The sequence below is a fragment of the Motacilla alba genome, chromosome 6 (genome assembly GCF_015832195.1).
Source record: "Motacilla alba alba isolate MOTALB_02 chromosome 6, Motacilla_alba_V1.0_pri, whole genome shotgun sequence".
Taxonomy (NCBI): Eukaryota; Metazoa; Chordata; class Aves; order Passeriformes; family Motacillidae; genus Motacilla; species Motacilla alba.
The window spans coordinates 3614873-3629133 of NC_052021.1; the positions used below are offsets into that span (position 1 = coordinate 3614873).

At 52.2% G+C, this 14261-nt stretch overlaps 1 protein-coding gene across 1 annotated transcript; it reads left to right on the forward strand.

Moving 5' to 3' along the window:
* Positions 1 to 303: 303 nt before the first annotated feature.
* LOC119702551 (killer cell lectin-like receptor subfamily G member 2) lies at positions 304 to 10963 on the forward strand. The gene is made up of 8 exons (XM_038140817.1): positions 304 to 781; positions 1231 to 1452; positions 2679 to 3068; positions 3448 to 3546; positions 3649 to 3830; positions 4031 to 4131; positions 4222 to 4373; positions 10745 to 10963. The coding sequence occupies exons 1-7, from the start codon at positions 304 to 306 to the stop codon at positions 4355 to 4357; spliced, it is 1608 nt and encodes a 535-aa protein (XP_037996745.1). The 3' UTR covers positions 4358 to 4373; positions 10745 to 10963.
* Positions 10964 to 14261: the final 3298 nt, after the last annotated feature.

Here is a 14261-nt window from a genome sequence, read left to right on the forward strand (position 1 = left end):
GCAGCGGCGGCTCCACGTGTGTCTGCCCGCGACTGGAGCGGCCGCGGCGGGCGGCGTGCTCGTGTCATTGCGGAGCGGCGGCGGCACCCGGAGTCCGGCGAGGCGGCGGCGGAGCTCGGAGGCGGCTCCAGCCCAGGTGGGACCCGCGGTCGGCGCTGCCCCAGCTCGGGGCTCGCTGCGGGCGGAGGGGCCGCGGTGAGGGGCGGGGGCGTTCTGGCGAGTTCCTTGTGCCGGGTGCCCCCGTGTCCCCCCTGCGCTGAGGCCGCCGAGGCAGCGGCTGCCCGCGGTGTCCCCCGTGCCCGGATGGCCGGGGCCGAGCCGGTGCCGCGGCAGCGATGGCTCCCGCCGGCTGCTCTCGCCGGGACGGAGGCGGCTGCTCCGTGCCCGGGACACTTCCCGGCCGTGCGGCAGCGGGCTCGGGGCCGCTGCTCGGGCGGGCGGGAGGTGTCCGTGCCCGGCTCGGGGCTGGCACGGCACGAACCTGAACGCGCCTCGGAGCCCAAAGCGCTGCAGGCGCCGAGCGTGGGCAGCAAGCGCCGCATCCTGCGGGCTCCGGGGCCGAGGCTTCTCTGCCCTCTGTGCCAGGAGGCGCCCCGTGTTCGCAGGCAGGGAGCCCCAGCGGCCGTGCCGGCGCCCGGGGTGGCCGCGCTGCAAGGCGGCGGGGCAGGGAATGCGGGGCACGATGGTCAGCAGCCCAGGGCTGCTGCTTCTCGGCCCTGGGCAGGCGGACTCCGAGCCGCAGCTGCCCTGGGCCAGCAGCAGGCGGCAGCTCGCAGGCCGGGTGAGGGGCCGCCAGGAGGTGGCCGGGCCGGGGGGAAGAGGAGAGGCTCAGAGCGCTTCTGCTGGCCCCGGGCACCTGGCCTGGCCCGGCCCAACTCACCCCAAGAATCCCTGGGATAATGCACTGCTGAGAGCCCCAGAAGCAGCTTCCCCGGGGCTGCCGTTCTCGACCAGCGCAAACAGAGTGGGGCGCTTTTTATTACCAAGGTTTTTGCAGGACAGGAGTGTCCTGACTTCTTTCGCGTTCCTTTTTCTGAGTATGCCCCTGACTCTGCCAAAGTGGCGCCGGCAGTCACTTCGGTACAAGAAAGCGACACGGCTCCGGGTATTTCCAGGACGCGCCCTGCCCGGCCCTGCCCCTCGCTCGCTGCTCCCGTCCCCCCTCTCCTGCCCGGCCCTCGCTGCTTCCCCGCGCGGGATTGGGCAAACCGGCAAAAGCCGCTCCCACAGCGGCTCTGTACCGCGGCACCGGCTGGAGTGAGCTCCAGTGCTCGCCGGCTCTGTGCTGCGGCACCAGCTGGAGTCAGCCCGAGTGCCCGCGGAGTCTGGCCGGGATGGGAGCGGTGGCGGACCCCGCGTTCGGGTCATTGCGGAGCGGAGGCGGCACCCGGAGCCCGGCGAGGGCTGGAGCGGTGCAAGGCGGCGGCGGAGCTCGGAGCGGCTCCAGCCCAGGTGGGACCCGCGGTCGGCGCTGCCCCAGCTCGGGGCTCGCTGCGGGCGGAGGGGCCGCGGTGAGGGGCGGGGGGGCTCTGGCGAGTTCCTTGTGCCGGTGCCCCCGTGTCCCCCCTGCGCTGAGGCCGCCGAGGCAGCGGCTGCCCGCGGTCACACAGTCACAGAATCACTGGCTTGGGTTGCAAGAGACCTCCAAGATCCTCGAGTCCAACCCAGCCCTGACAACTCAACTAAACCACGGCACCCAGTGCCACATCCAGTCTGTTTTTAAACACTTCCAAGAATAGTGACTCCTCCACCTCCCCGGGCAGACCACTCCAGTGCTTGGTGGCAGCAGCTCTCCGGCCACAGAGAGCAACACATAACTTTCCCAGGAATTGGCCTAGGATAGGCTTTGAGAAGATCAGGGAAAAGAATGACAAACAATTCTTATCTTGACTTGCTGCACCTGTTGTTTTGAACATGTGGAATGTGTTATGGAGGTTTGTTTACCAAAAGGTGGTTTCAAAATTAGCCAGTGGTGATGGCGTTTGTAGTGGAGGACCAATTAGGTCCACCTGTATGGTGACTGACTGTAAGGGTGATGGGTTTCTTAATGAGTGTAGAATTATAAAGTGACTGCTCAACTTTTGTTAGTCATGGAGTCAATGCTAACCATTACCCAGCTGGGGGGCTGCGACAACAGTACTTTATCACCCTTTGTGTAAAAACCTTTTTTCCTAATATCCAACCTCTATTTCCCTTGGTGCAGCTTAACACTGCGTCCTCTTGTGCTGTCAGTTGCTATCTGGAGAAAGGGACCAACCCCACCTGACCCCATCCACCCTTCAGGGAGTTCACAGGCAGGGAGCCCGGGGTGGCCGCGCTGCAAGGCGGCGGGGCAGGGAATGCGGGGCACGATGGTCAGCAGCCCGGGGCTGCTGCTTCTCGGCCCTGGGCAGGCGGACTCCGAGCCGCAGCTGCCCTGGGCCAGCAGCAGGCGGCAGCTCGCAGGCGCTGTCAGCGCCTGTCCCGGCACGGAGCTGGGGGCTGCAGCGGCTGCAGAGCCCCAGGGGCCGGGGCTGCGGGCACCGCCGAGCTCCCGGAGGCTGCGCTTGGCTCCGCCGCTGCTGCTGCCGCAACTCTGGGCAGCGGGGACAGCGCAGCCGGAGCTGCCACCGCCCTGCCGAGCCTCGGGCTCCCGCAGGGCCGGCACCAGCACTGACCGCTCATCGTGTCCCTTGCAGGGTGCCACCAGCGCCGCTGTAAAGCTGCTCCCGAGGCCGAGCTCCCAAAGGCTTTGCCAGCGCTCCTGATGTCTCAGGAGCAAGGTGCTGATTGTTCCAAGGAGAGTGATTCTGGCTGTGAGCAGGAGGAGAGTGAATCCTGCTCTATTCATGGGCTTGAGAATGAGCCCCCGCATCTCCAGGACGGACCAGCAGCCGGGGTTCCGCACTTGCCTGGGGCACAAGAAGCCACTCGGCACAAGCAGGGGGATGCCCCTTGTGAGCGCGCAGTGAGTGAAGATGTGGAGAGTAGATTCTGCACCAGGGATGGGAGTGTGAGGGAGCCCCTGGCTCCCCAGGGCACATCAACAACCGGCAACAAACACAAAAGGGACCTCAGAAGATTCCTGGGTGAGTGCAGGGCCACCCCTGGGGCCTCTAGGGAGGGGCCAGTGTCCCCTCCCAAGGCCAGGGCTGGCAGGAGTGTGGCTGTTTCCCGAGGTGTGGACGAGGCCTGGTGCTCTGCTGGGCCCCATCAGTGGCTGGCAGCAAGAGCCCCAGCTGCCCCCAAGGCTGTGCAGCTCTCCTGCTGCAGCCTGTGCCCACAGCTGTGTCCCTGGCTGTGCCCACAGCTGTGTCCCTGGCCGTGCCCAGGCTCTGGGCTCTCTGGCTGCCAGCTGAGCGAGGACCACACTGGCTGAGGGCTCCCTGCTGTGCTCCCTGGGCAGGGGCTGAGCAGATTGCAGGGCCGGCTCTGCTTCTGGCAGCCAGCAGCTCTTTCCTGCTCCAGGTGAACGGCTCAGGCACCATCCTGTGGGCACGGCGCTGCTGATCCTGCTGCTGCTGCTGCTGCTGCTGGCTCTGCTGGTGGCCTTGGCTGTGCTGGCAGGTAAGGCAGGGGCAGCAGCCTGGGCCCAGCCCCTCGGGGCAGAGCGGGCTCCCTGCTCCCTGCACAGGGCAATGCTCAGACCTTCTCCTCTTGCCCCTGCAGCTCCGCAGGCTCCAGTGACACCTGCCACTCCACAGTGTGTTCTGGGCTGTCCCCCTGGCTGGGTTGGCTTCAACGGGGTCTGCTACTACTTCTCAAGGGATGACGGCACCTGGGAGCAGGGTCAGGAACGCTGCTCCGAGCTGAACGCCTCCCTGGCCATTGCCAAGGATGAGGGGGCCATGGTGAGTGAGGGGCTGCGGGCGGTGCGGGCTGGCTGAGGGCAGCCTGGGGGTGCTCCTGGGCCGGGCTCGGGGCTCGTAGGGCTGGGGGTGCAGCCCCGGGCCGGGGCCTTGCAGGGAAGGAGCCCCGGCGTGCGGGGGCAGCCCCGGGCACGTGTCCCCCCGAGGGGCCGGGGCAGCTGCCACTCCTCTCTCCCGGGCAGGATTTGCTCTTCCGCCTCCGCGGGAACGGCGATTACTGGCTCGGGCTGCGCAGACGGGGCCAGCGCCTGCACTGGGGGGACGGCAGCAGCTACAGCTCCCGGTGAGTGCCGGGGAGCCGGGCAGGGCCTGGCCGGACAGGGGCACAAGGTGTTCCCCTGGCAGCCAGCGCTGCCTCTGCTCCTCCCTGCAGGGTTCCTGTCCTCGGCAATTCCGACTGCGTGTACCTGGCTGACGACTGCGTGTACCTGGCTGACGAGAGATTCAGGAGTGGGAACTGCTCAAATCCGCGGCCGTATGTCTGCAGCAAGGCCCCAGCTCCCCTGTGACGGGGGCTGCAGAAAGGACCTTCTCCACGCTGGGCAGTGCCAGCTTCCCCTCTCAGCGCAGCCCAGGGCTGTCCTTCCTCAGCTGCACCCTGTGCCTTGCACTGCCTCTCAGGGTCACCTCAGTGCCTCTCCATCCCCAGAGCCAGCGCTGGGCTGGGGCTGCAAAGGAAACGTCTCTGTAATCAATCCTGCCACCCATGCTGCCTGCAGGGAGTGCAGTGCCCTCATGGCACAACCAGCTCCAGTGGGAGTTCTAAACCACCCTGCGCTCTTGGAGATCACCACAAACTGTCCTGAAGGTGACACTTTTGGACTGACGTTTGAAGAGGAGGGATGGTCTGAGCTGCTCTTTGGGGAAGGGAATTCCCTGCCATTGGCCATAACCCGGCCCAGAGGCGCTTCTCCTGCCGTGGGGCGAGGCTGTGCCTGTGCGAGCAGCCCCGCACGGGCCCTTCCTGTCCCCCGTGGTGCCCGAGGGCCCTGTCCCCCTGCTCGCTGCCCGGGACCCTGCGCTCGCCTCTCCCTGCCCTGCCCAGCCCCGGCTGCCGCTGCCCCGGCCCCACTGCCTCTCGGGCGCTGCTCCAGCTGTGGCTGCTCTGCAGCTGGCAGGAATGGATTTGTAAACGGGGTTTTAAATATTGATAGCAAGTTCACACAGTCTCCTATATCTGTATGCAAATATTGAGATCGGGTGTGTTGACTTAGGAAAGCTCCGCAATAGAGATTCCATTGTTGAGAGAGAGATTGAATTAGAAATATGCCTTTATAAGTTTTAAAATATGGCATTATATGAAGTGTAGATATTTTAGAGAATTAGAACTATGAAAGATGCATTGTAATAGGACTGGGTGAGGTACAAATAGAGGTGCTTGTTGTTCAAGTAATAGCAGTATTGTGTGGTAACAGCTAATAGCTTGTAAAACTTTTATATGGTGTAATATATTGTATATATTATATATATATATATAATATAATTTTATATATTATATAAAACATTTATATGGTGTTTTTATATTGTAATCAGGAAAGAAGTTTAGTTTCCAATAGAATGGCACTGAGCTTTCTATGTCTTATGTTTCATTATTTGCCGAGGGTGATAATAAAACAAGGTCTTTCAAAACACTTCTCAGTTATCTCATCTTTATAAAAACTAACAGCCAACAAAACAGTTCTTCCATTACAAAAAAAAACCACAACTGTCTTAGAAGCAGGTACTAAACCTCAAAATACTTTTTGTTCAGTGCTACTGCAAAGAAATAAGACCCTAAAGAATAAGTTTACCAAAAAAACCCACTCAAGACTTCTGCCTACCTCACTAGCCCAACTCAAACAGAAACCAATATTATCTCCTATTACACCACACCAAGCAAGCTTTAAATAACATAATCAAGCACAAAATATCCAAGACACCCAAAGACATTTATAAAAGCTGTAAAGCTCTAATCAAATCGAATTCCTATAATATTTCAAACCAAAACTTTAAAATGTACTGTCTTAAGTCCAAAAGCAGTTTCCCACTATAAATAATGCTGCTGTGTTCACCTTCCCTCTGAGAGCCAGTTAAACTCAAACTGTACAGTACTTTCACCACAACCCAAAGCCATACAACCACAAATGTATTCCCTCGGCACAAATGAGGTAATAACTAGGTTATTTAAACAACCTGCAAAGCTTTCCGCTTCCCCAGCCTTGTCCGCAGCGCCCTCCGCGTCCCCAGCCGTGTCTCCGAGCCCCGCCTGCCCCTCGGTGCTGCCCAGAGGCAGCGAAACCCCGAGCGCAGCCCCGGTGCCGCGGCGCTCCCCGCTGCAGCCCCGCTGCCCGCCCAGCCCGGCCGGGATCTCGCAGCCCTGCCCTGCCCGGAGCGAGGGCAGCTCTGCCAGCGACAAGGAGCCGGGCTGCTCCGGGCACGCTGCAGAGCCCGAGCTCCGGCTGCCGGCAGAGAGAGGAACGCCGGAAAACCCGGGATTCGCAAACCCGTCCATGGGAAACGGAGCAGGACACAGACTCTAGCCAGAGGAAGAGTTTAACCCGTTCCGTCCCAGCGCCGCGAGCACGGAACGGGAACCGACTAACCGGGCTGGGATCCCACCGAAACTCAGGCAAGAGAAAGATTTCCCTTCCCCAGATAGAAAACTCCTTGCTGTGCCAGTCCGATAGAAGAAAAGTGATGCTGATCCTCGGTGGGAGCCTACGGCACGCTGGGATTTTGAGAAACTGAGAAAAGCTTTGAAAGACAGCAGCTCAAACTCCCCGTGTTTCAATAACGTGGGGAGAAGTAGATACGGTTCTCATCGCCTAACACCTTCAGACTGCCGTCATATTTCATCTGCAATTTTAACAAACTCACCGTTTAATCAGTGGGACTTCGAACAGCGAAAGCATCTGCACAGATCCCCAGAGAGCTCTGCCAGAAGTCCTGATGCCCAGCTAACAGCCAGTCAGTCAGCTAGAGAGCCTCCAAAGCATAAAGCGGAAGAGCAAGCCCAATCCCTTTCTAGAGCAGGAATAACAGATATCAAAACCGCAGCCAGAAAGTCTCTTTGGACTGTACAGTCCGCAAGAACCCACGAAAGCGCCGATTCTCTGACTCAACAAGCCAAAACGAAGCCTTCTCTTGCCTTTAGAGAGCGCTTGGCAGCAGCAGGTCCCAAGCAGAGTCCCAAGGAAGCAGCCCATCCTCACTGGATGAAAGCCTTGCCTTCGCTGCCACGAGCAGCCGGTGCCAAAGGGCTCTTGCAGCAGAGCAGCCCCCGGCAGCGCCGCGGATCCTCTCCGCTCGTGGCGAGCTCCGCACCCGCGGCACATCGCGACCGTCCGAGCTCCTGCGCCGGGAACGACTTCCAAAGACCCCAGGCTCGCTGGGAAACAAATCCCAAAGAGCTGCTGAGGCTCAAACCACAACTACTGAAGAAACCCTCGCTGCTCCACAGGCAGAGCCACTACAGAGCCGTGTTTGAGCTGTGAGAAACCGAGTCTTTTAACAAAAGGCTGTTCTGAGGCAGAGAAAAACACAGAATCGCTGCTGCCCACGCTCAGTGCGGAGCAAAGAGGCGCTGCAGCGATCGCTGCGCCCCAAACGCGGCACAGCAGAGAAGCCTCTGCCGGGAGCTGCAACGCGAGCGCCCGGCGCCACCGCGGCACGAACGAACAGCGGCGGCGCGAAGGCAAAAACTGGGAGCAGATGCGATCTGGGAAAGCACCAGAAACCGCCCGAGCAGCCCCGGACCATCGGGGCACGAGGAAACGGACAACTCCCACACTAACATGCCTTTGAACAAACTTCTGTCATCAGTTTATACCCGCAGGCGTTATAATGAAAAGAAAATATACTTAAAATAAATATAAATGAATATTTTAAAATAAAAATAAAATCTAATATTAAAATATTAAAAATCACCTACTATTTGCCAATATTTTATAACAGGGGCTTTATCTCCAAAACAGCAACAGTCAAGAATTTTACATGACATCGACAATTCACTCATTACAGCACCAACTCAAAAAGAAATAAAACAGATTCAAAACATCACCCCAGACATTCAAAACACGAAATTAAAAAGTTCAACATCACAGAAATTAAAAAGTTCAACATTAAAAATACAAGAAATCCCACCGTACATAGATTTAAGATGGAAGATAACAAAACAAACAATCGAGCCACAGAAAATGCAGCTCCCACCAGTGTCAAGACCTTACAAAATTTACAACTCCTCCTCCAGTTTTAATTTAAAACCCTGAGACATGACAAATTGAAATTCCATTTCACTTGATAACCTAAGGCAAGAAATTTCCTTCTATTTCCACAAATACAAACCCAAAGCAGATTCCAACAAAAACCATGAAACCACATCACACACAAACCCACACTGACAGTGCCACAAACAGAACCACAACCACACGGACGTAAGGCACACGGGAAAACTACAGTTCATACCCAGCATCCCCTCCCCAAGCTGCAAAACTGCAAACCTTCCCTTTACATCAATGTGGAACTATAAAACCCCTTAATATCAGAGAGCTCTTTTAGCAAAAGCACAGCATCCATCGTGTTAAAAAATCCCCTCATGTCCAACTTTACTAAATTGAGTTTAAACAAAACCATTTCGTGCTTTAAATTAACCGGTCCCGAAAAAATTTGAAAAACAACTATTGCAGCAAAAAAATATTTAAAAATTAAAATACATAAAAAGCCTTTTACCAAGAGTAATTAACAAATACATCAAGTTAAATCAAACAATGTATTAGCAGTTATTCGTTTTACTTTCTTGCTTTTACAACACAAATATGCCTATAAATCAACCCAAACCAAATGTTTAAGTTACTCTAACCGAGCCAACAAGTTCAAACACCAAACATTTACCCAATCTGAGCCCGAACAAACCCTTTACAACCCGCTGAATCAGCACACTGATACCAACCCAAAATACCCAACCCCAAACCCTAACAGCTCTGAGCGAGCGGCCACCGACCAAACAAACCCCGTCACCAATTCTGTCCCTGAACCCCAATCCTCCTAAAACTGCCTTTAAACCTCAGCAAGTAAACACTCGGAATCCTTTAACAACCAGATTTTGTACCTAGTTTCAGGATCAAAGAAATCCACAGTTAAATGTTACTCCCCATCATCCCATATACAAAACCTCAAGATTTTAGGACAATTATACCACTCCTGTGCCCCCGAAAAATAAAACTATTAATCTTAACAAAATCCCACAGAAATTACCAAAAAAAAAAAAAAAAAAAAAAAAAAAAAACACCAAAAAACCAAAAAAACCCCAAACAACTCATTGATAGAAATACAACCTAGGAAAACATTCCCTCAAAAATTAAAAATAGCCCACATAAGATCAAACAACTCGCTATAATAACATCTAATATTAAAAAATTATTAAAAACTTAAGAAGTCTACCCATGATCATAAAACCCACCTTGCAATAAGTTTTAAACCCTAAAACCCTACAAAATGAGTTACATTAAATTTGTTTTTACCTCAACACACCTTAACTATAACATTAAAAAAATTAAACCAAATAGAGCATTAATTAAACAAAAAATCAGTACCGTTTCCTTTCTAATAATAGAATAACAAATATTAGTACTACTAAACATACAGCCTTACATAACAAAACCACCACCAATCTTCTCCTATTAGCACATAAACAAAATTACAAAAACTTTTAAAATTCTATTACATAAACTTACAGAAACACTCAAAAACCATCCACAAAAACGACTTCAAAAACTAAAACAATCAACTAACCAAATTAAAACAAAAATGAAGTCTTAATTTAAAATTTATTTCAAAAATACAACTTTACAACTTACCGAAAAAAAACTTTACAACTTAAAATTCCGTATATTAATTATTATCATAACAGTATTGGTAATATTACCTTATACACTTCACTGTATACAACAAATAATGAATAAGAGCATCAAAAAAGACTCTTGTTGTTTGTTTCCTTTGTTGGACACGCCAGTAAAGAACAGTTGCTGGCATTCCTGTATCTTACCCTGAGAGCCCCTTCATTTCAGAATAATAACAATAACAATTCCGAGGGGTGGGGTTTATATTTTCCATTGGCGGGGAGGCTCCTGCCTTCCTTAGCAGACACCTGTCCCTAAAGCCAAAACAGCCCCGTGCCTCCGTGCCACTGTGGGGGAGAGGGAGGGAGGAACTGGGGACAAGGTGGAGCCCAGGAAGGAGAGAAGAGTGTGGGGAAGGGGCATTTTTAGGGTTTGGTGTACATCTCATTGCCTTGCTCTGATTGGTTTGATAATAAATGCAATGAATTTTAATTTCCCCAGTCCGGGCCTGTTGTGCCCAGGATGGGTGAGAGATCTCTGGCTGCCTTTCTGGAGAGCCCCGAGCCTTTGCTGCTGTGTTCTGTTGCCTGCCCCGGGGCAGCAGGAGAGGCACAGAGCGCTTCTGCTGGCCCCGGGCACCTGGCCCGGCCCAGCCCAAGAATCCCTGCGGGAATTCACTCTTGAGAGCCCCTGGAGCAGCTTCCCCGGCCTGGGGACTTTTCCTCACCGCGGGGTTCCCGGACAGGAGCGGCGCCTCCGCCGCGTCGCTGCCCCGCTCCCCGCTCGCTCCGCCGCTCTCCTGGCTGGAGCCGCCGCTTTCCCACTGCTGTAAAGGACAGAGCGGCCCAAAGCCCTCCCGCACCCACGGCTCCCGCAGCCTGAGCAGCAGCGGCCGTGCCCGCTGTGTCTGCCCGGGAGCGGAGCGCTGCCGCCCGGCTCCCCGTTCGTGTCGCTGCGGAGCGGCGGCGGCGGAGCTCGGAGCGGCTCCAGCCCCGTGCGAGCGCGGCCGGAGCTGCCCCGGCTCGGGGCTCGCTGCGGGCGGAGGGGCCGCGCTGAGGGGCGGGGGGTTCTGAGAGAAAGGAGCTTCTGCACGCTGGGCAGTGCCAGCTTCCCCTCTCAGCGCAGCCCAGGGCTGTCCTTCCTCAGCTGCACCCTGTGCCTTGCACTGCCTCTCAGGGTCACCTCAGTGCCTGTCCATCCCCAGAGCCAGCGCTGGGCTGGGGCTGCAAAGGAAACGTCTCTGCAATCCATCCTGCCACCCATGCTGCCTGCAGGGAGTGCAGTGCCCTCATCACACAACAAGCTCAAAGATGTCCAAGCTCCCTTTAAAAACAGATCCAGCTGTCCTATTGTCAGAGGGTCAAATTGCCAAGTCCAAGAGGCTTGAAGAGAGTTTTGAGGCAGAAAACATCTGGGTTTGTTGGCCATTTCCCAACCAGGTCCAGCCAGGGCCTGGCCAGAGCCCAGACCCTCACTGGGAGGGTCTCCCTCACACACCCTAAAAGCAAGTCTGTCAGTAACAGCAGCTGTGAGATGCCCCAAGCACAGCAAACTGCTGGAGTGCTCCTGTGGGAATTCCTGGGCTGTGTCTGGTTCCCACGGAGCAGAAGCAGCCTTGCCCTCAGCAGCTCACAGCCCTGTCCCACAAGGATGTGCCACAAAAGGGGCGGCAAAGAGCACAGGAGCCTCAGCTCAGGAGAGGCTTTGGACAGAGCCCAGGGATCTCATCCTGGAGCTCTGAAACCACAGGAAACCATGAGCCAGCCCTGGGCCAAGGCCCAGCAGCCCTGCTGGAACAAGAGAAGGGACTCCAGGCTGAGCAGGCAGTGCAGGGAAGGGCTGCAGACAGCCTGTTCAAAGAGATGCACCTGCAGCTGGAGAGCAAACCAGACAGAGCCCACAGGGACACGTGTCTTGTAGACAGTCACACAAAGACATGCCAAAGATTGTGAAAAGCCAGTTATAAACAAGGCAATGACACCTTATGAACAATGCCTGTTATAAAAATCAGTGAATCCCCATGATGGGAGCAATGGATCAGCAGGAACCGCCTCAGGAATTTGGGACAATATTCTTGCAGCATTCATGTGTCCACAGCAGTGAAACTCTGAACAGCTCCAGTGGGTAACAGCATCCTGCAGAACAAGCAGCCACTGTCCTGTGTTAGCTGTGGGAGATAAAACAGAAGAGATCCCAGTGACTGATCCTGTTGGGCAGTGCAGCTCTGACACCTGTGGGAGCTGGGAGAGGATCGAGGGCTCAGCAAACTGTGTCTGCTTCTGTCCAACAGCAGGTGTTTATCAGTGCTTCATCGCTGCTGCTTCAGTTGGACCTGTCTTATCCCTAGAAGAAAATAACTACATCTTGCAATGTAGACAAACATATTTGAACAAAATTAACTCAGGACTTCAAGTTAATTGCAGTGTAATTCAATGTCACCTCAGCAGAATTAGAGAGAACTTAAAGTTTCATCTTTAATACAGAATAAATACTGATCTCTATAAAACTGGAATGGAACATGAAAAGGCTTAAAGTGAAGAAGACTGAAACTTGACCTCGTCCAAGCTCAGCAACGCTCAAACCTGACAGAAACCCACCTCAACATAAATGACTCTTAACAAAATCAACTCAATAAGAGTCATAAAACATAGTTTAACATTACTCAGAGCTAGCTTTGCTTAATCTTACCAACACTAAAATCATGGTCAAATAGAACTAAACCAACAATCAATATCCTTAAAAGTTCTGGGAACTACAAAATGTAACTTATTCTGATGCTGTTAAATGCAAAAGGCGCTGAAATCGTGGTTGAAATAACGGCCTGACGGATTTACTGGAGGGATTATAAAAGTGTGACAAGTACCTTGACCCTATGTAATTTATACTGAGAAAAACTCACGGTAGCCACAAATTTCAGGGAACCATAAATTTACTAAGACCTTTTAAAGAGCAACTGTACCAAAACAATCAAACCAGGAGCTTCTTGAGATGGTATTTAGTGTAATACCATGTGGTAATTGTTATCAGCATTTCTGGTAAAGAAATTAGATTGTGGTGTGCTGCAAATAATAACAATAATAAGAAGGCACTACGTTTAACCGCTTTGAATCTCTCCAGTAACAATTCTCAGAGGAATCAGGGTTCATGAAAAACACAAGAAAAACATTGGAACACTTTAAAGACCATTTCCACACGTTTTTGCGGCATTCTAACACAGGGAGCGTGCGGTTTCAGTGAGCAGGGGCAGGCAGAGCCCTTCGGGCAGATGCCCCGGGGGGCAGGGAGGTGGCCCGGGGGCCCATCGCTCTCAGAGCCAGCCCGAAAGGGACACAGCTTATTTCTGGGCTGAACTGGCAAATGGGGATACGACAGTCAGAAAGTCACTCAGGACACTCCTGTACCCCCTGAAATAAAACCATCAATGTTAACAAAGTCCCACAGAAATTACCAAAAATATGAACTCATTGATAACAATAAAACCTAGAAAACATTCCCTCAAAATATAAAAATAGCCCATATTACATCAAACAAGTCACTAAAATAACACCTAATATTGAAAAAACTATCAAAAAATAATTAAAAAGTCTACCCATCGTTATAAAAAAACTATAATAACAATTTTATACCCAAAAAACATGCAAAACAAGTTATATCAAATTTGTTTTTCCCTCAACTCACCTCAAATGTAACATTAAAACAAATAAACCAGAGTGTTAATTAAACAAAAAATCAGTACTACTTCTATTATTGTTAATAATATAATAACAAATATTAATACTATTAAACATATTATCTTATAAAAAAGAACCACCATTGATTTTCTCTTACTAGCACATAGACATAATTATTAAAAAACTGAAAAGATTATATCACATAAACTTATCAAACCACCCTGGCCATCCACAAACATCTCCAGAAATGAAAAAGTTAACAAATTAAATTAAAATAAACCATAAATCCTAATTAAAGAATTTATTAAAAAAAAACCCTTTATACCTTAACTGAAAAAAGTTTACAAAATAAATTTCCAAATATTACTTACGTTCACTGTATACAACAAATAATAAATAAGACCATCGAAAAAGTTTTTACAGTCCAAAAAAAAAAAGAAAGATGTGAGAAATGGATTTGTAAAGAATTCTCAAAACCTGCCAAAGCTCACCCAGCCCTGCACCTCTGTTTGCAGGCACTGAGATAGGGCGTGCTGGCTTAGGGACGCCACGGAGCAGAGATGACATTGCTGAGAGAGAGATTGTTTGAACGAGTTTCAAAATACGGCCCTGCAAAGAGACCAGGTACTGTAGAGAATTGGAGCCGTGAAAGATGCACTGAAACAGAGCCTCGTGAGGTACAAACGGAGGTGACTGGCGTTAGAAGTAACAGTAGTGCTGTGTGGCAAAAGTTTTCAGCTAAGAGGCTGAAAAACATTTCTAAGATATTGTAACCAGGAAAGAAGCTAGCTTTTACCAGAATAACATTGACTCTTCCATCTCCCAGCTCGCACTCTTCATCGACACTGATAATAAATCAAATCCTTTAAAACACCTCCATGTTACCCTGTCAATGCAGAATTTAAAAACCCCAGCGAGTATCCCCT

Excerpts from the sequence above, each read along its gene's own strand:
- LOC119702551 (XM_038140817.1), top strand. The coding sequence starts at position 304 with ATGGCCGGGGCCGAGCCGGTGCCGCGGCAGCGATGGCTCCCGCCGGCT. Across the intron at positions 3,831-4,030 it reads CCAAGGATGAGGGGGCCATG|GATTTGCTCTTCCGCCTCCG; the intron begins GTGAGTGAGGGG and ends TCTCCCGGGCAG. Across the intron at positions 4,132-4,221 it reads GGCAGCAGCTACAGCTCCCG|GGTTCCTGTCCTCGGCAATT; the intron begins GTGAGTGCCGGG and ends TCCTCCCTGCAG.